Source organism: Gasterosteus aculeatus, chromosome 7, assembly GCF_964276395.1.
Source record: "Gasterosteus aculeatus chromosome 7, fGasAcu3.hap1.1, whole genome shotgun sequence".
NCBI classification, from domain to species: Eukaryota; Metazoa; Chordata; class Actinopteri; order Perciformes; family Gasterosteidae; genus Gasterosteus; species Gasterosteus aculeatus.
Genome location: NC_135694.1, coordinates 15,335,584 through 15,357,545, shown reverse-complemented (window position 1 = coordinate 15,357,545; position 21,962 = coordinate 15,335,584). Strand labels below are relative to the sequence as shown.

The 21,962-nt window shown below is 41.0% G+C and overlaps 1 protein-coding gene across 7 annotated transcripts in view; it reads left to right on the top strand.

The window, feature by feature from the left end:
• Positions 1–380: 380 nt before the first annotated feature.
• LOC120822319 (homeobox protein PKNOX2) overlaps positions 381–21,962 on the top strand; it is an 85,391-nt gene continuing 63,809 nt past the window's right edge. The window contains exons 1-2 of one of the 7 annotated variants that reach the window (XM_040181907.2): positions 381–482; positions 17,505–17,585. In XM_040181907.2, coding sequence (XP_040037841.1) covers positions 465–482; positions 17,505–17,585 — 99 coding nt within the window. In that variant the 5' untranslated portion in view covers positions 381–464. Of the gene's footprint in view, positions 483–766; positions 833–5,356; positions 5,453–17,504; positions 17,586–21,962 lie in introns of those variants that run through there. The other 6 variants (XM_040181910.2, XM_078107344.1, XM_040181908.2 and 3 more) reach the window with 6 other exon arrangements.

Genomic DNA, 21,962 nt, shown 5'->3' with positions numbered 1-21,962 from the left:
CCAGAGATGCCTCATTCTCACAACAAATGTGGAACCAAGTGACTCAATAAAATGATATGGTACCCAGAATAATTATAATATTAATAATATTACCAGGTCTATATTATATTCATCTTCCAGTCACACACAGGAAACATACCATATGTATTAGTGTGGTGTTAGAAATGCGGAGAATTAACTGTAGGTCTTGATTCCTTCATTCAAACTGATGAGGAAAAAATATCAACAAGTAATAAAGTCTTTCCTTCTTTTGGTGCTTCATCAGTTCATCAGCATCGCCGTTGCGTTCTTGTAGAGCCCCTTTAGTGATTGCCGTATTTCCCACGGACACGGGAAGGCATCAGCAGCTTGGTGTTGAGAAAAAAACCGGGGAGCGGAGATGGAGGTGGGAGGGGCCAGGCGCGGCTGACGTCAGCAGCTGTGTGGAGGAGTATAGGCTGTGCTGTCAGCCCAGTGTCAGTCTGATGAAGATTGGCATGCAGGTAAGCTGTCATTCATTTTCAATGTCAGTGCATGGGAGCAGGGCTTTACCACTTCAGCGTCTCCCCCCCGCCCCCCCCCCCCCACCCCCTCCCCCCTTTCATTACAAAAGGCAGGACATTATTCATACAGTCAGCCAGGCCAGAGAGAGAGAGAGAGAGAGAGAGACGGGGAGAGAGAGACGGGGAGAGAGAGTGAGAGAGAGAGAGAGAGAGGGCGAAAGGGAGGGGGAAGTAGATGGGGGGGGAGAAAAAAGAGAGAGGGAAAAGGGGAGATGCATTTTAGAGCTGGACTGAGAGAACGGTGGATTTTTTTTCTTTTGCTTGATGCGGCGTTTGGATAAAAAAAGAGAGTATGTTGGTAATGTTTGTGGTGCACGTATTCAGGCTGTGTTGCTTTTTAGTGACGGGGGCTTTTAATGCGAAAGGTTTTCATTTAGAGAATGATCGTAATAATAGAAGTAATAAGCGCATGTAGCTGCAGGAAGCTGGCAGGTTTATTACGGCTTTTTCAACGAGGACCTGGCTGCTCCACGGCATTCTGATTATTTGTACATTTGTATAACATTCGATGTTGTAAATATTTCCGTGCAAGAAAAAAAGAAAAAATACCCCAGTTTTTTTCTTGTTTTTACTGCTGCAGTTTCCTTAATGTTGAAGTTGCGTAGTTGGTTATATTTGAAGTAAAATGCTTTTATTTTCACGGACAGAAGAAAATTGTAAAGAATTTTTAGAGTAAAACAACTTACATTCACTTGGATCTAATTGAATACGAATAATACATTGTATTGTAGACAGTAGTGCCACTATAAGTGTGTGTGGCAGTGTGTGTGTTGAACTGAACTGAAAAATATAGGCTACCACCTTTTTTGGTAGTTTGAATAATTTCAAATCAGGGATTTACACATTGAGAATATATGGTTGTTAACATCTGCTTTTTTGAATGTTTTCAATTAACACACAGCATCGAAACAAAATAGTTTTTTTGACTAGGGTAATGTCTTGCATTTATTCCTGTAAACTGCTGCAAAAAAAAACATACCTTCCTCACTTGAATTTTAAAAGGTCGAACAGGAATTCTAACCCTTTGCATTTTTTGGAATATGCGTAAATAGTTGTTCAATGCTCAATTATCTGCATCTCAGTGTGGTCCAATGTTTACTCCCAGCAGTCCCTACCCCGTGAAACCCCTTTACACTGAACACCGGCCTTCTTTGTGTGCCACTCACTTTCTATTTCAGATGACCGATTCCGCAATTTCCCAAATTACTATTTTAACTCACAGGCGACGCTCGATGGACATGAAATGCTGTCAGTGGGATATGTCGGAGGCAGTGGTCCTTACACAACTTGTGTCTCTGCATTGATTTGTATGATCATTGCATGAAAAAACATTGATTTGCAGATTGTTTGCTGTGTTGGTAGTTTTATGAGTTTAGTCAAACTCGTCTGTTCAGTCTGCTTTGATCTTGTCTTCTCGAATTGCACATAAGTGTAAATACACAGATTTAGTGAAAACACAATTCTAAATAAAGTTGAGGAGATATAGCCGCCGTTACTTAACTGTCACACTTTGTTGTCATCTCTCACTTAACATCACAATATGTTGCAAAATGAAGGCCCTTCTCTGCAGACGTTGGCGTGTGCTTTGGTAGCACATTAGCCTAATTAAATATGCCTCAACCATTTGTTTACTAATCATCTGCTTCCCTGAGAAATCACAATGGTGATTCAGACCACTTTAGATCCCTGCTTCCAACACATCGGGCAGGTGCATAGTGCTGAGCATAGAATCCCAAGAGGTGAACCTGCACCATGGTGAGAGAAAGCATTTTGAAGACCAAAAGATGATCATTATTTAATGATTGCGCACCTTTGTCAGTGTCTCAGAGTGGTACGCTTCAGCTGGGAATGGAATTTACACGCAAGCACGCGCAAGTCAAAGCACATCACCGCTAATCATCCTCAGTGGTGGTTGTTCTTTGTTTGTGATGAACCCTGCACGGCTCTACATATCGCCAGATAAGACCAATGCCAATTTAGTTTATCCCCAAACCCTGCTGAGATCTTAATTGATGATTTGTGTCATTGGACAAGCAGCCCGGGGGCGAATTTGCTGCAGCAAAACACTCTGTATTTGCATATTGTCATTGCTACTATATGGGCAAATTACATGATGCGGTGTGACGCTGTGCATTCCTGCAGTTTTGGGGGGAATAAGCGCTAATAAAGTGATTCTGTCACACTAATTGAAGAAAGTAAACGGAGCGAGGAGAGCATATGTTACAAACCAATTTGAGCATTTATGTATGGCCATAAAGCAATCGGGGAAATTAAACCACAAAGGAAATTTCTTGTCACTTCCTTTCGCCTTTGCCTCTAATTCCAGCATTTATGGTGAAGAGGAAAAATGCATTATTTCTGAAAAAAGACTATTTTTTTCCTTTTCTTTTAAGGGTCTTGTAAGGCTTGCTTTGCAAGACTCCTTTCTTCAGCAATCTAATTGTGAGATGAATTTTTTTTCACAATTCCTGCCAGATTTTCTCTTAAATCTGGCAGGAAAAAAGCCAGAGGATGTTCAGAATTATTCATAAGGCTTGAGTTTGATTCGTATCCTCAGCGGAGTGCATCTAGGTCCTGTTCCGGGCCCGTGGGCAATGCAATGTAGGCTAGTTTTTTCTCATGTTCAATAGAACAGCAATCTTAAAGACAATTGTGTTGTGTTGCATGTTCAGGGCCTTGTCTGGGCCCCCCACAGGTCATGCCCACTAAGCCCGCTTGATCCCTATTGCTCTCAAGAGGAGACGGGGGCCTGTTTATTCCGTCAGACGGCTCGGCTTAAAGCCAGCCCCTGCATGCTTACCCTTGCTCATTCTGCAGCCATTGCTGCGTTGGCATGGCTCTAAGTAAGCCACCAGGGAGCAGGGTCGGAGGGAGATGGATCGGCTTGATTTATGCTCCAAGAGGAGCAGCAGGCAAATTTAATGATCCTCTGTGCAATATCACAGAGCTTTGTTCCTGGAAGGACATAGAGATGTCATGAAAATACATGCAGATTACTACAGTTTAAAAGCTGCAGTCAGATGGTGACTTTTAAGTCAATAGAACACTTAGACATAAATGTAACCAGGTTTCAAACAGATCTAAAGAGCGGCAACCATTCATTGGTTGGTTATTAAATTAATTGCCCACTATACAATATTCAGATGTGAATTTTATTTGGTTTCTATACTCCTTTCTGACAAGAACCTGAATATTTCTGAGACTTGGATCACACAGGGCATTTGTAAATACTGTTGAAATTTGTCTCCATTTTTCTAAAAGTTTGAACAATTTATTGATTAATAGAGAATATCATCAACAGATTAATGCACAAGAAAGTAATTTAGTAGTAGTTGAAGATCTACAGATCAAAATGCAAATTGGTTTCAACTAAGGAAACTCTAGCATTATAGCATTTTGGCTTGCTTCTCAAATTCTCACCCAATGACGTGTTGCATTGCCCTCTGATGACAACGATGTGTGCAGGACATGTCTGCAGGTTAGGGCTGCACTATCTCCCTAACAATAATCACCTCCACTTTGATTAATATTCAGATCACACTGGCTGCTTCTGCTGAGTGTGCGCAGAGCTCCCCAAAAGTAGAGCCTGAACTTCTGGATCCCCCATGGTGGCTGGCTGTTTTCCTTGAGTGGAGCACGCCATTTGAAACCTCAATATCGGTCATGTTCATTTCATTGCGGGAATTTCCAAATCGTGATACTCTATTAATTGGGCAGCCCTTAGGCAGGTAACGTTATTAATATCTGAAATAATAATAGTTCTTTCAGTGACTTCTTAACTACTTACAAGATAAGTCTTTACTCCAACACACGATTACAACAACACCCCGTGCTCACATTGCAATTTATTTGGGTATAAAAATAATACTAGTCTTCATTTGAGTAACTGATTGATTGGGCAGAGTACATTTGAATCAATTTGTCCTGCAGACAGTTAAACAAACTGCTTACAATGTGGGAAGGAACAGTGGACGCCGCAGCATGCAAGAAGTCATACAAAGGCTTGAGTCATTAGGTAATGATTTTAACATCAGTGCTATGATTGCATCCTTTTTCTTCAGACAGAGGAAATGAACACCCAGCAGGGAGACATTCCATAAACTAAGTCGAAGCCACAGCAAGGAGTCCGATACATGCACACTCAAGACAGTGTTTACTGTGGCTGAAATTTCAAAGACGTGTAAAAGGTTTTCCATTTCCACTCTCTAATATCTTCAATGTTCATAGAGTCAGTATAAATTGCTTTTGATATCCTTATTTTTGCCTTAAAACAAATAAAGCCTATAGTATATGTTTAGGTATTAGTGGTCTCATTCAAGGGTCAAGCACAAAATCAAATTAGCAACAGCTTAATATATATATTCTGCATTTTAAGAGCTTTAACAAGACTCTGAACCTCATTGTGCTGCTGGTTCTTATCTATGGTGGAATGTAGATAATCCTAATAAATGAGAGTTTCACACAGAGAAATATGAAGCCTGCCAGTAAATCCTAAATGTATTATATTTCAGAGTTCTGCTAACAGCTGAGCTGGGTGAGGTTCAAAATATTTAATTGGAATTCAACAGCAGATCATAGCAAGGAAAATCCCACCAAATGCAGTGTGGCTACGTATTTGTGCCTTCGTCCAAAGAATAAATGCATGGGAGCAAGTCGGGTCACTGCTATCGTGTCTTTAATTATCCTTAAAACTTTGTTGCAAATTAAATGGAAAACTAATGTTTATGATACTTACATGATCTATTCAGCAAGATAATCTTCAGATATAAACACCACTTTTGTGATTTTTTTTCAGCGTAAATACAATCAGCGGAAGTAAAAAGCTAACGTTAGGCTGCAAAGGAGCTGTGATGCTGGTCACATGACATGTCACCTCCACTTTGCTGAAGGAGAACTGGTGTTCTGATGAGGTTAGATTCTTCTTGTGTTCTTGTGTTAACAACACATATTCAAACAACCCATTGACTTTGTGACAAGGGAACTGAATAAATGTAAAATGGCAACACATTTCCAGGTTGCATAACCTGTATCACGCAGACTCGACACCAAACCCTTTGTGTTTACAAAATCAATGGGACTATCCCTTTCTTGCAAAATATCAAATATATATATATATAGCTTGATACGCTTTACAACTTTCCTACTGCAATAATAATACGTTTTTCTTTGTTTCTAATTGTCAATCTTGATGACATGAAATATGAGGACAGAAAGTATGTAGCATCATTCAAAAATCATTTGGACAGCTCAATCAAACAAACTACTTTTGCCTAGTAAACTGCTGTTAAGTGTCCTGTGTGAAGCTAAAAATCAGTGTTAAGTTATTTTATCACGTGACTCATTCATCACTTAACTTGTTAGTCAAGTTAAAGTCATCTGCAGCTTAGGGCCTCATAGTTGGAAGCATTGGATAATTTTAAAAGCGTTGTGTTTCACTAGTTGGGAGAGAGAAGAGCTTTTCATTTCTGATAAATGAGTGAAGGCCTTTGGGTGCCTTATATTATTTTGGGAAATTGGGTATTAAACACGTTCAGTTTTATATAGTAGTACCCACATTAAAGGATGCAAATATGGTTGAGAATTGTCAAAATATCTCTTTAAACTGCAGTGGTTTCAGACTGCAGGTTTAGTTCCAGCTGTGTTGTGGCTGTTGGTCCTCATCTCTGAGTCAAAGCAGCTTATAGTGCAGAGCTGAGGACGGACAGACACACATGCTAGTACACATGCTGGCTAACTGATTTTACAGATGTTTCCTTTTCCCCTTTTCTTTGAATCTTAGAAACGCCCCAGACTCATAAATAAATAAATAAATGACTAACAGTTTTAAATCTATTTGCAAAAAGGCACTTTTAGTGATAGGAAAGATCAGTGTTTGGTTAGCAGCACCAGACAGAATGTCTTATCTTTATAGACATCTAATAACAGTACACTACGCTTCACTAACCAAAGCGATCTCCTAAAACATGTCTGCTTGCCAAAGGCAGGTAAAACGCCCAATCAAAGAATTAAACACATTCTTTTTACAGCAGTTAATGAGTGAGCCATCCAACTTCCTTCCTATCTTCGGCATAGCACCCATGATAAAATGTTGGCGGGTAAAGACAAAGTTAACGAGGTGACGTGCAAGCAGAGTTTCGTCGGGTGGAGAAGTGGTGGAGGGTCAGGCCACTTACTGCACAGTCTCCTGCGAGTTTGAGGCAGGTAGAACATGACAATGCACTGTAAACTGTCATTTGAGAACAACAGATGAACACAAGAGTTTCAGTAGGGGCAGGTTAGTGACCTACTTCATGGAGTGGAAACAAAAAAACACACACAGTACTGCCATAGCACTCCTTTCACTCTTTTCCTTCAAATCAAGCCCTGCTGAATCACGCAGCAGACTGGTTCATCCTGAACATCAGCTGTCCGGATGAAACAGCAGCTTCGGGGTTGTCCCTATTCCCTGTCCTTGCCCCCCCTCTCTTCTCACTTCATTACATTCTAAACATTACGACTTTGCTGGGCGTGCAAGAAAACACGGATGTGAACCTCTAGTTTAAAACCGAGGAGCTGATGGTTAGTTTAGTCTCTTTGCTCATGTTACTTATGCTTTACTCCCTGTTCTGAAATGACTACACAGGATATTTCTTCCAAGACCGAGTTCCCACCTCTGACTTTACTTAAAGAATCTGGCAATCCGGTTTAAAGAGATTTTAGTGTTGTTTGCAGGAGGTCATCCTCGGGACAACTCCTGGCTTTGTGACTGGTGTCAGAGTATTGTGTTCGGACCGGAGTTCAAACACTGCAAGCGGTCAGAGAACCACAGCTGCAGAACTGCGACTCGTTTTCCAAAGGAGTTTGACTTTATCGGAGTCAGAAAAATGTGCTTTTAGTTAGAGACAGTCAGAGGATGTCTTTTTATCCTGTATTAATCGTGCATTTCTTCTGTTCCTGTGGTGATAACCCCCCCTCCCCAGCCCCCGCCCCTACCTCGTTTTCTTTCTTGTGTCTGCTGCAGCAGTGTCAGTGATTGCTTAGAGCAGCAGTGAGACATGTTAAGCCTGGTCTAAGTCCATTTAGCTAAATTTCATCTCCTAAAAGTTGGATTAATAATTCAGTCACTGAAAAAAATGAAACCACTTCAGTCTCTTGTTTGTTGCGATTTGGGGTGTTGGGCGCACAATTTGTCAAAGAAAGCTGTGCCGTGTTTGTGCTTGTACAGCAGTGAAACCAGCTCTGTTCTGACGAGGGGTAATGCCTAATGACTCGCTCCTCTCGCCTTCCTCTCTGATTCACTGACGCTGGCGAGACCCCCAGGCGTCCACTCGCGTTGCCTTTTTCAAGTTGCGAACATGTCCAACTCGTGGCGTTCGTGTGGAGCCTCCTAGAGCGAGTGTTTCCAATTAACAGACTGTGTCATAGGAAGTTGTGCAGAAAGAATGTATTCTGATCAGCTCATGCACCCTGACATTCTTAGGTGTTACTGTTTGCTCAATCACAAAAATGTCCCTTAAACAGTGCGACATGATGTGAGAGCAGACATGATTCCACGTGTGAATTGCTGCACTGTTAACTAAAAGAAGAAAGAAAAGCAGACTGAACCCCCATTTTTTTTTCTCAGACCAAGACTAATTACTTTCCCCAACTCCCGCTCAATAATTGGTTACTACTCTTTTATCTTATCTGTGTGCGCATAATTATCACAGTCATCATATTAGATTATTTCATGCATAATAAATGAACTCATACTGTGTGCGGGGTAATTAGCATGTTAGGAGATGTGCCACGAAAGGGGCTTCGCTCTCCCAGAGATCGCATTATTAAAGTCATTCCTGAAAAGTGAGGAATTCAGGAGGAAATGGGGTATCTTATCCTTATCAAGTGTCTTAAGACACTGGTATTTCTTTATTTTGTCTATTTTGTCTATTAGGTAAGCTTCCCCTTAGTTTTTGTGCAAGTTTTTACTTTAACATATCACATTTTACACATTGCTATGATAGAACTTACAGGCCGACTGTGAGTGGGTGGACATCATGTTCGTCCTCCAATCAGAGGGTTAACGGTATAATCGCAGGTCCTGCTGACCCGCGTGTGGATGTGTCCTTAAGGGCAAGACACTTAATACCCAACATTGCTCTTGTAGCTGTGTCTACAGCGTGTAAGTGGTATGCAGAAGACAGATAGAAGTGCAGTCCATTTACCATTTACAAGTTGTCCTCAAATGTGCTTAAAGGTTCCATTATGTTATGTAAATGTAACTCCAGGCATGAACCACTTATGGCCTTGTCTTATTGTCTTTTACAAAGTTCAGTCAGAGGTTGATCAAGTCCTAAGATAGTCATGGCAAGTTATTTAGCGATCAGGGCCGAGTCCAGTTGTGATGCCGTTCCTGGAGTCAGTCTGAACGGCCTATAGATTTTTTGAAAAATTCAATAGCTTCACATTTTTCCCAATAAAAGTGAAATTTTCAGTGTATTAAACCCTAGTGGAGAGTGATGCATATAGATGGAGTGAAATGTGAACCCACAGTGATGTAGAAATTATGCACTGCATGTCAACTATTTCATTCAACTTGAGGACATCCAGAACTCGCGGGCATCCAGAATCTAAATAATTTGTCCTTCCATAAATCCACCCCTCAGATAGTATAAGTTTGGTCATACTGGAATAGCATTTATTTGGATGCCCGCTGCCTTTTCACCTCTAAATAACAAAAATAACTTATTTGACGCCAAATGTTTCAGACTCAGTTTGTTTTTGGCCCTGCAGCATTTTTGGCAGTGACACCTTTTACTAACTAAAACACAAACATAATGAGATATTTTCAGCATCAGTTGTTGTGAGGGAAAAATAAATTCTTAATCACAATGTGGTTTCAGCCATTATCTGAAAAGAGTTTATACAACTTAATTCAATCTGATTTCCTAGTGCCTTAAAGACACACAGTACAGTATGATAGATAGATGAGTAGGATAGAGATGTTTTACAGAATGTTGCGGGTAATTTTCCTGAATTTCTCATTATGAATCATTTTTAACTGAAAGGGGAACAGTTCTAAGAAAGATTTCCACTGAAAAGATTCTGTTCTCATTGCTGTGTCAAAAGCAAACCCAGCATGACGATGTGAGGCCATCACGGAGGCTCGCTGATATCTTTATCTTAGTCATATCCGCTACACGATTTCTAAATAGTGTTTGTATCAATATGGGGATGTGAGATTAGATATCGCATTATTCCTTCTGTCCCTTTCAGGTTTTAGAGCCTGCAGTGGGGGACTTGTATAAACTGTTCATGTTCATGATATGTTGTTAGTCAACAATATCATTGTCTAATTATTTTGTGACAAATATCAACCCCAAAACTGTCATATTAGATTATTCCCATATTTCTCAGCCAGAGAATAAGAATAAGAACCAGAGAATCTTCCGAACAAACCAACTCATTGAGATCTCACCGAAAACCAGATTTGCAGCTGAATAGATGACAAAGTCTGATAAAGAATGAACTAAAATGCAAGAGATGGCATAGTGACAGATGCCTTGCACTCCAACTTCACAGAGGTCTAAAGAGCTGTTGAGTCAGTGGTACCGGAGGCATGTCACGCCGGTCTCACACTACCCCCCGTTATATGTCGGTGCCCGTCTCCCTGCTGGCACTGTTTTGGCATTGCTACGGTGTCAGAGTGCTGGAAATGGGTCATTTGAAACGTGATAGTGCTGATTGCAGGTCCGATTTTTTTTGTTTAGCTTTGAAGGAGTCTTTTGGGGGGTCAGACTATACTTGGTTGATCTTCTATGTGTTACACTGAAGGTATTGAGAAATATATTGTGAAACTGATGGCCTTTCAAGACAGTTTACAAACAGTAAGTAGCTGAAAGTAGTAGCCCAAAACAAAGGGAATGCCCCAAAACGAGTATGTATTTGTTGAATACAGAGGTCCACATGGAGGCGGGGAGATGTTGAAGGCACTATGAAGGCAGTGGCAACTGGTGGAATTGTTTTTTGGTAGGGCCAGCCAATTAGTTTCAGCAAACATTCCAGTATGGTCATATGATCTATGATTCATCTGTGTGTGTACTGTATATATTGATTTTAAAAAGCAAGCACGGGAAGTAAAATACGTCGTTAGCACAACTGCATCCAGCTAGCCAAACCCTTGGGTGTAGCAGTCTCTACAGAAGCTTTGCATGTGCGGCTTCTCTTCCACGCCAGTCCTTTATCTGATTGTGAAGTCAGCTTGGTCTGGGTCCAGGTTTTTGACCTCTAGTTTCTCTGTCAAAGTTCTTCTCTCAAACAGGTCTTGAATGAGAGATTTTACCGAGTTCGGGTTGGGTCTTCTTGAAAGAATACTGCTTGTGCATGTATGTATGTCACTCATTTATATTTAATCAGCTATTGGCTAAACTCCTTCTTAGACCAGCCTCTTTTGGGCCTGGCCCCAGCTGAGACAAGCAGACAGGTGAAGAGGACGTGCAGGAAAAGAATATATTTTGCGCAGATATCTTATTTTACAAATATTACTGGGTATATTCCATATTTCAAAAACACAAATTCATAGTTATTGACTGTTTGTAAAATGTATTTTTAATATAGTAAAAAGAATTATGATTTTTTGTTTTTTTGTGGCTCAAGGTTGGGGCAGGCCCCATGGCCCTCTAGCCACTCGCCACTGCATGAAGGTGTGACTAGCCATGGCATGACGGCTACTTCCAAACAGGCCTATTTTCATATGTGCGTGTGTGCACAAGGACACTCATTTTCGAATGTGCAAGTTTTGGAGTTTGTTAGGATCCCTCTTTCCGCATCCGTATAAGTGAACCATCTCACTGCCGTGCCTCTCCCCCCGTGGTCAGTGGTATTTGTGAAGCGCCATAGACATTCAGTACAGATGGCAGAGCACCTTCAATTTAAATACACCATTTTTCTGTTCTAGGGAAATGGACAGAAAGTACTTTGTATTTTACTACCTGGATATGGAGCCAAGGGGGGCTGTGAAACAAGCAGTGCATTTCTAATGTGTGGAATTGCACAGTGGAGACTACAGAGAACACAGTAAAGTCTGCAGGCTCAGCCCACAGGGAGATCATGATTTATTATGAGCATTATGTGCACGCTGAACAACTGAAGGAGACATCCAGCACGTCAGTGAAACAGTTAACCTTCTTCCTTTGTATTCTCACCGGGAGGAGAGAGTTAGAAAATAAAGGTTGGCTCAATTCAGAAGGTGATGGGGATTTCCAAGTAGAGCCTCAGCCTCTGATGAGTCCATTTTGCTTGTGTCTTAAAAACCTTCCCCGTCTGTCAGACCCAGACAATAAAATATGTTTAAATTCTTTACACATATTAACATCTCATGGGTGTTATCTTTTATATAAATAATGAAGTGTAGGAGAAGTGATTGGTAAACTGTGTCTGTTTAAATTCATGTCTCAGAGAGAATGATACTTTTTAGCTTTTTACAAAATCTTTTTGTACATGCTAGAGGTCTGGACTGTGTCCAAAATCCCTCCCGTTCCCTCCTTCACTACTCCCCTAAGCACTAAAAGCTTTTTAAAAACTAAGTCTGTACTTTTGGTCTGAGATTATTGTGCATTGAAAAATAAACACAACCCCACTTTGTGTCACCCACGTTTACAAGCCTTCTCTAAAAGCTTTTTCTATTATTCATGTTTTACGTTGTAAGCCTCTTCTTCCACATCCACTAGTGCGGTTTGGCCACTCAGAGCCACCATACATTCAAATTGCATCTGACGAGATGGTTCACTTTTTTTTCTTCTCTTTGATGCAACTTGTTTCATTAAATAGAGGAATCCAATGATGTTACTGAGAATTGGAAAGCTCAGACTGGAGGAAATCAGGCTGGTCTCCTTTTTGTTTGCTTTATCTATCCTGACTCATCACGACTTGGATATTTTGAGTAGCCCCCACCCCCCCCCCCCCCCCCAATCCCACTGTTCACGAGTGGCAATCATTTTCATTGGGACAGAAAAGAATGATCAATGTTGAATATCAGCCGAGAGTAGATTAAAAAGGTAAAGACACAAAGTTAGAGCCTGGTGTCAAGCTGGAATGTTGTTCTGATGTGTTGCAGCTGGATAAAGCGCTCATATTAGTGGCGACTAAATGTGAGTGTCACTGCCGTGTTTTGTCTGGTTCAGCTGTCTGTATCAGCTGCATGCTTGTTAAATGTTAAGCTTAAATCCACACTGACTCCGAGCTGGCTTTTCTTCCTCCTGTGGGAATACCTGCCCATGTCATTGTGAGCCCCCCTTATTCCCTGGAATTAGCCTCAAACGGTTGAAGTTGAAAAGCTTTGCTACTTCCATCACATTTGAGGGTTCTGCTTGTGGCGCGGTTGGTTTACCATACTCCGTTACAATGTGTTGGGTGTAAATCCCCCCACACCCCTCATACAGTCTAACTGTTCAGTTGGCCAAGTGAGCAGATATCCTGTTTGTCAGGAGAACAGAAATATTTCTGATTGTCGCACATCCTGCCGTTCAGTGATCTGTGGCACATACAGCTGCGGGACCACGATTTATTTAGCTTCCATTGTATGAGCTTGGAAACAATCACATCATCATGAATTTGAAGTGTGAGGAGGTTGGTTGCCATTAAGCGTGGGAGATCCATGCAAGTTCTGGGCGAACAAGCCACAGGCGTTATCGTGCTAAATTAATTATTTGCCGCTTTTTTTATGTCCTCCTGAATCTCAGTGCAGTAAAAAACCTGTCTGTGTTTTATTGAGACAAAATTATGGTATAATGTCACTTTTGCTATTAGCCCTGAGTCTGTGCATGCCAATTGATCCTGCTGTTGTCATAGCAACATGAACCACTGAACCCTTTGCGCAGCTGTTGTTATGGAAGCCCTTGAACAGCTGGGGGCTATAGCTGCGGAGGGTTTGTGGAAAACGGGTCTTTTGGTCCTCCCTTCACACCTTGACCTCAAAGCTCTTGCTCGCGATAAAAAGGAGGATTTGGGAATCTTGAAGATATCCATCTGGACTTTTCTCCATTTGATATTTAGGCAGGAAGTGGTGAAAAGGTAATCATGTCTGTGTCTTCTCCAAACCTGCTTTGCCACAAATGAAGGCGGTGAAATGAAATGAGTCAAATGAGAATAGATTCTCTCCGAAGGTTTCCCTGACGCATTGAAGCATGTCCCATTATTGATATGAACAAATCTTGTACACAGTGGAGCAATAAAAAAAAAACATCTCTCAAGAATCACAAGTTTTCCACAATAGCCCAATTATTTCAGTCATAATAATGCTAAAACATATTTATAAAGAGCAACATCTAATCCTCACACTGTTTGGTTTAATCCAGAATTCAATGACTGTAGATGTGTGTATCAGTATTGTGGAACTGCCTTCTTTTGACTTGAAGAAGTTACCATATTTCTTATTTTAAAGTACAGTACGTAGTATTTATTGATATATATTGGCATGAAATATAAGACATATTGCAGTTTTCCTTTAGTTCTAATCACCTGCAAATGAGAATGGTTGTGTTTTCCTTCGAATGAGCCATTGAGTGAGCAGCCATGTTTCTACAGCAACAACAACAAACCAACCAAACCATGGCTGTATAGGCACATTTCAGCTTTTGCGCCGCTCACTGTAATTCTTCTATTTACTTGGCTTTACTTTCCCACATACTGGGTCTTTAAGTGAAAATGCTATGATGAGCAAACAATTATTACATTCAAATTATATATATATATATATATATATATATATATATTAGTCTGCTGATTATTTTCTTCATTCACAATCTATAATATGTGGGAAAATAGTTTTAAATTGCTCTTAGCCAAATGGTGTAGTGACATCCTACTTGACCTGCCATATAAAATAGAAAAGCACCAATCAACTTTCCTCAGAACCCAGGGTGACATATTCAATTATTTAGACATGCAGACTTCTGTTAATCTGTTCTGAAGAGTTGCTGTAATATCTTCTGTTCTTTGACTAAACTATCCATATCTGATTTCCTTCATAGACTGTGGGTAACTGTGCCTGTGGCTACCAATAGCGGAGGTTCTTATGAACCTTTTATTGGCTCTTTATTGGATTGGTAGCACCAGTGTCTCTTATATTATATCATAAAGTTCAAAATTAAATTGTTTTTCAATTTTCTACAATACGTATTCATAAAGTAACCACCTTTGTCAGATCAATGATAGGTAATGTACTCCCCTATAAATGTAGACACATGTGTGGGCTGCAGTGTGAAGGTGGGCAGATTTAGCAAATGCTAATGTTTCCTCTGCGCCTTTTGTGAGGAACACAGTGATTAGACCTCCAGCCCCCTGGGTGGAGCCCCTCGCTGCATCGGCTCCCGCTTTGGTTTGCTTTGACGTCAACAGGAAGGTCCGCTGGGTCCCAGAAGGGTCATGCGAGAGATGGCGAGCGGTGTGTGTGGCGGTTTTTAGTATACAGAGAGGGTCCTCTGGAGCCCAGACGGGGCCGTAAGGGATGGCCAAGGGAGGAAGAGCCTTAGGAGCTTAGGGAGGGCTTCAGGAAGGCTTACCAAGAGGCTAAAATGTTTTCTTTGTTGCCCTAAGAAAGCTAAGAAAGGCCCTCACCCAAATCTCCCATGGTCTGAGGGGCCGTTTGGAAGTGTAACTTGAGCTACATCCTAAAGACATTCTCTTTTTCTCGGGCTTTGTGTGTATCTTTACTGTCGTTAACGTGCACTATTATATTTCAAAGCTCCACGTCTGTTATTGTAGTGGGAAGCCGACCAACAGCTTGACTTCCCTCCAAACAGAGACAAACAAAAATGTCAACCAAGTCTGTTACCAAAACAAAATTAATTACATTTTTTATGCGCAGTAGCGAGTAGATATATTAAACTATATTTAAAGCTCCAGGTGCCACAGTACTTGCTTTTCCTTTTTAGTTTAGAGTTTAAACATTTGAAAAACTCATTCTGGAAAACAATCTTCAGAAAATAGTTCTGCAATTTTCTCATAAAGTACTGTGATGTTTATCTATTCTATGTTCAATGAACCCCTTTATTCGCAACATCTTAAAGGATGTAAACACTTTGTATGACAGTGGGATAGAATACTCGTTTAATGGTTTTTCTCACTTGCTCTGCCTTTAAAGATTGATTCTTGTTAAAAAAGTGTTTCAGCTCTGTTGGTTAAATCTCCACAGCTTTCATCCCAGTCCCCCCCCCCCCCACTCGGGGCCTCTGGTAGTACCTACCTACCACACACAGTAGTCCCCACTGAGCTCTGCGGGGCTGGGTAAATACCATCCCCTCAGAGGCTCGGTGTTAGCAGATTGCTGGAGGTAGGCGGCCTGCTGTAAGGCCCGGCCACACTCCCACTGTTCTGTATGGGCTTTAAGCGAAAGATCAGGTGTCCAGCCCTGAATGCTTGATTGAACTTAAATCTTTTGCATGTGCTCTATAACTCTCTCTGCTGCGCTATGCCCCTGTGGCTCAGACATGGCCAGCCAGTCCATTGCTTAAAGGAATTTGAGTCACAAAGGCTCTCTGACCTCCCTGTTATCCCCAAATCAGTGCAAATCATAATCAGATGCATTTTGTCTTTAGTGATGGGAAATTTTATTAAATGATGAATTGAATGTAAATCAAGTTACTAGTAATTATAATACAATAACAACCTAATTCAAGCTAATGAAACACACATTTTTATAATGATGCCTTAAAAACGTTTATACTAGCACTCTGATATTTAAATGTGTACTACCAACCCTCAATTATACCCATCCGAGTCCAGTAAAGTTATTTAATTAATTATTTATTATTTTAGTTAATTTAAGCGAGAGCTACTTCATAAATTCAGCTTTTCATCAAAGTTTGACAATGGAATGGTGTATTATTTGGTATATTGATGGATAGATTAGCGGAAGTTTAAGCATGACCTTGGAAATAGGCATTTAGTAGATGTCTGAAAAATTCTGCTCTTTTGTTTTTTTCTGAACTTCTGAAGAAAATCGTGAGAAGAATTTTTTGAAATGGCTTTGGTCGCAGACACATAACATGTTGCCAGAACAGCACTTGTTTAAATGCAGCAAGGTTCTTGTATCTTATCCTTTTGTTTCATGTCAGCCATAAATATCTATATTCAAATAAAATATGAATATGACCAGAAAATATGGTATATTGACATTCATGTTCAGCTTCTGCCTGGTTGTGTGACCCTGTCTTGCCTGAACTAGTGGAATATGCAGGCAAAATGTGCTTTGAGTCTAAAACTTGATTTCTCCTTGTTCTCTGTGCCATAAAGCTCCATTGATCCACACATCAAGGAGCCTCACTGTTGCACTGTTTGACATGTTCCTTCATCACCATGAACACTTTAGTTTATTTTCACTCAATTCCACATATGCCGTCCTGCCACCACAAATACTCACTAGAGCGCCATGTGTGGATTCATCCGCAGCTGAAAATGGTACCCTACAAATGGACTATCACCCCCCTTTGGCTCGCAACTTTTGTTAAAAACTGCAGGGACCAGCTTAATAGGGAAATATTGAGCCTTAAAAAAAAAATATATATATATACAACACATTTTTGTAGGCTTCGGTTCCCCAAATGTATAGTATTAAACTGCTTTCTGGTAGGAAGCCTTTAAGTATAAGTAAGTGGTTTCGGTCTTTCCATGGGGATGTTAACACCAGGTTCATCACTTTAGCGCATTGTGACATGTAAAGCAGACTGAATCCTAACCAGTGCGTTAATGCGCCTACAGACGCCTCAGAGTGCATCAGAGCACTTGTTATCACAAGGCGTTGTATCAGATAATGTTCAATATGATGACGTCCATCCCACCAGTAAAATATCAGAGTTGAACATATACTGCATCTCTGCTTGCATGGACGTTTTTTTCGGTTTTCCACTTACTGTCATGCACGCCACCATTTTCAATGTCCTGTTTCATAATAATAATCCTGACTTTATTAAGCACTATAGCTTAAACCTTGTCCTCTGTCCACAGGATCTGTATCGAGAGTTGGATAGAGGGCCACGGAGCAGAGAGCAACATTGGAAGCTGCTTGTTGCTGTGGGAAAGTCAACTGTAAGTTGTCAGATGCCTTCCTCTAAACCTTATGATGAACCAAGTAGTATATTCACAAAGCTGTTTGCAGTTTTTAAGCATGTGTTTCGTAATAGACACTTTCATGCTACACGTCTGGCTAATAATCTATTTTTGGTAGGCCAGTGGCAGTCTGATTTGATTTACCAGATGTAATTCATGCTATCAACACGGTGCCAGGCCAGAGTCTGTAGCTAAAGTTTAAAAGCTAAAAGCCTGTTACTCCGAAAAAAACAAGCCAGTAAAAACCTGAAGATCGGTTCAATCACTTGAGCTCATTTTGTTGACATTTTTGAAACCCTTTATATTAGACTCTTGATTTTTTCGTTCTCTGTTCTGGCTGGAACATCAATAGATAGCTGTGCTTTTTTTGAATGATTGAGGATTCACTCTCTAACAAACACACTCTTTGCATCTTAGACAGAGATGAAAGTGAATGTGACCCAGTGGTAATTCGGGTGATTTAATTTCCATATCTGACATTGAAATTGCAATGGTGTTTCTTGACTTACACTGTACAGAGTTTTACACATGTTTCCACAAATGTTATATTCCTAAACAAACCCCATGGGACCATGTGACCCCAGACCTATCTGCTTGTTTGTGGTCTTGACAAGAAATAGAAAGGCAACAACAACTAAGTCAAATGTAAATAACTCAAATGAAAAAGGGTTTATATTGTTTTCCATTAGCAACTGTTTCTATCAACAGAAAGTTGTCTTAGCTCCAAAATGATTCAGACAAGATGAATGAAGTGTTCATGTTGCAGTAGCTGTGATAACTAGCAGTGTGACTTTAGTTACTGCAACAGCTGACAATATTGTCACAACACATGCTCTATTTAGAATGAATCAAAAACAGATCATGAGAGAGACAAGCAGTTATTGATACTATGGTGGTTTTGACATGTTATTATTGTGATAACAAGGCTTCGATCATGCACAAGGAATGGTTTGTCAGAATTGTCCTGTTTGTTGTTGTTGTCCACCTCCACCTGACTCCATCCATAGACAGAGAAATGATATTAGAATTTAGGCAGAGATTGCTGTCTCGGAGCATTTTAATATTACTGCCGGTACCTGTGGTTCTAATTGAAATAAGACGGAGAACTTTAATGTCCTCTGCTCACCCACATTTGCATCTAATTTCAAATTGATCTGAAGAGCTGAAAAAGTTGTGGTTGTTCCTTCTGAATTGAAACTGAATCGAATATTTTTTTTTCTCGAGGCTTAATAAAAAAAACCCTCTTTTGATCATTTTGCTTTCAATTTATCTGTGAGCTTGAGTCACAGCTGTTTTCTTAAGATGCACAGCTGCTGTTTAAAGTATTTATCAAGTGTCCCTACCCTCTCATTTTGGAGTATACGAGTCTCAACCTGGAACCCGAATCGGACCTCGTCCAAATTCCCTTAACTCCGACCCGGTCTGGGGTCTGCGAGTCTACTACTAGGTCAATATGTCTCCAACACCTGGGGGATTTGGAGCAGACATGGCTCCATGTGTGCATCATAATCACTGCAGGAGTAAATGTGATTTGTTATGGGAGCAGCATGCGACAGTCAGTGTTTGTTGTTCTCTCTCTATTTCAGTCTTTATGGGAGATCTGCAATTTGAAATGGGTCTAACTGTCACTAGGTCAGGTCCGACCACTCTCTGGTCCATTCTAGACAGGGTCTCTTTGTCAAAGAATTTGAATGATTGATGCCCTTCAGGTTCGGTTTTCACCATTTTGAAACTGTGGATTCAACATTTTTTCCTGAAGGGAGTCTTGATGTTCACACAGTTGGGTGTTACATGTTACATTTTGACACAGCCACATATTTAGGAATATAGGCATTGGAATATAGGATCAGCATCGTATAATTCGGTACCTTGCTGTTTTCATCCAAAGCCATGTGAAGCACTGATGTAGCAAAGTGGAGATCACCCATTTGGAAGTGAGGTCGGAGGATGTTGTGCTGCACTTGGCTTTAATGCACGAGAACGCAGCTTGCATCTCATCGCAGATCTACAATTAACATTAGTGCTTATTAAGCGGAACTGTGATCCTTTCAACAGCCCCACCAAATGTTTTAGTGGTCTGACCTCAGTTTGTATGCTATTACAACAGCCTCACTCTGGACTTATCATGGCATACATACATATATTACCATTGGACTATGAACAATGGTTTTTAACAAAGCGTCCACCAACGTTCTTGTAAAGACATGTGTTTGACAGCAGCATTCAAAAGTTCAAAACTGCTGTCCTCTGTCATTTTCCCGCTCTTGTTACATTAAACTCTAATTGGAAAGTGATGTTTTGGTCAAATTCTTTATAAATCCTAATTTACACTTTGTGGTCAAATTTTGCAAATGTCCTTCTGTAGTGAATGAGAGCTATTCAAAAGGAGCATCTGTGTACACATGGCAGCGTTGTGTCAATTGCCAGAGGAGGTCTGGTCATACTGAGCCGTTTGTCTCTTTCTACACACAGGACGGACAAATCACACAGCTACTCTCTCTATCCTCCTGGCCCCTAAGTGTTCCTCCCTCTCTCCACCCAAAATGCTCCAGCACGGCTCCCCACCAAGGGTTGTTTTACGCTTAATTTTGTTAGACTTAATGTGATTTCACTAATTAAATCTCCTCCTGGTTGGAGACCCGCCTACCCACCCCCTACATTGCCGCCCCCCTCCAATTCCACTCACAATCCTTCTAGCCCATGGGGTGATTGCTTGTAGAGCTATTCTACACAAATAAACTTTTTTTACAGGGGCTGTGGGTTGCACAAGGACAGGCTTGTCTTACTCCCTGGATTACTAATTTCGCGCCAAGATGCTCCGCTGCACTTGTGATTGCCAATAGGTTTTTCAAATCTGAGATGAAGTCCTAATGAGTATATTTACTAGTTCTGTGTAACACTTCGTTGTCTGTTTTAAAGGTTGACAGTCCTTGGGTACATGGGTTAAGAAAATGTTGTTACGGCTTGAATTTGAGAAACTGCTGGAAATGCATTGTTCATAGTGTATTGTAGCACTGTAGCTAAAGCTACACAAAAAGGTAGACGTGTTTCAGATGCATTGCCCTAATTAATAATCTTAGCATTAGCAGTAAAGAAGCTCGAAAAGGGAAGTGCTGACGGGTGAGACAACCTCAGAGCAGTGGGGCCTTCGAGGTCATTGTTGGCAACAACCGGTCGCCCTGCTATTGTGGACGACCCTCTGGGACTCTCGCGGTGGCTATTGTGAGAGGCAGCCTCCAGTTTCCCGTTTGAGCCCTGTGCACCCGCTGCCAGCTCTGCCGCTTGGTTCTTCAGCCAAAAACTCCATTATAGCCCTTACCCCTGTCCCCCTTCCAGGGCCTCTGTGGCCATTGTAGCTCAGCTCCCCCTTCCCCTGCCTTAGTTATGAATACACACACACACACACACTCCCCTTCCAGCCTGAGAAGCCCCTGTGCAGTGTGGCCTTCGGGTGGGCGAGTGGGCAACGTGCCCATTTGAGATGGAAGTGCTTCCTTGATGAAGGCCTGCGCTGATCGGGTTACTGCCACCTGTCATTCAGCTTAGGAGGCATGAAAGAGGGCACCAGCGGTGGTGGGTGGTGGGATTGAGGGGTGGAGTGGGGTTGATGAGAAATGCCTTGGAAATCTGGCACTAAGACTGCAGCCTGCTGTTGTTTCAGCATAGCCTCCCAGATTTCACAAGGAGTTTTGTTGGTTCAGCGGCAGGTTTCCAGTTTGATCTAATAATAAAGTGATCCAATTTCACACATTGCCACTTTACCTAACATTGCAGTATACTGAATATTTGAAATGAAATGTGATTTGATGAATAGCACAAAACATTGGGTGCACTTCATGGCCAAGTCAAAGGTTGTTGAGGTTTGCCAGTGATAGCCATTAAGCCCATCCCGTAGGCTTCCTTAGAGTTAGAGCGGGTTTATCTTCAGTACTGTGACATTTTTCCCAGTCAAACATATTTGAACAGTCTACACGAGGGATTTAAAAGAAATCCTTTGCATTTAATTGGACAGCTAAAATGTGGGCGGGCTAAGAGTTTGAAATGGAAAATTGGATATTTTTGCAATGATCAATGACACAGAAGTGCAAGTGAGCCAAAGTTATTACCTACGATCTAGTTTTAATGTTGTTAAGCTGTACCTGACATTTAATGTAGAGATTTGCAATTTTTCAACTAGTGGAAAATATAATGCTATTGAATTGGACAGCAGGAATAAATACAAATCTAAGTGGTGGTAAATATCGTTAATGTATGTTGGACCAAAGACTCTTGGAAAACTAAACAAATATGCAATTCAAGATTTGAGAGCAAACATAAAACCATAAATGGTCTGGACTTGTATAGGAATTTTCTAGT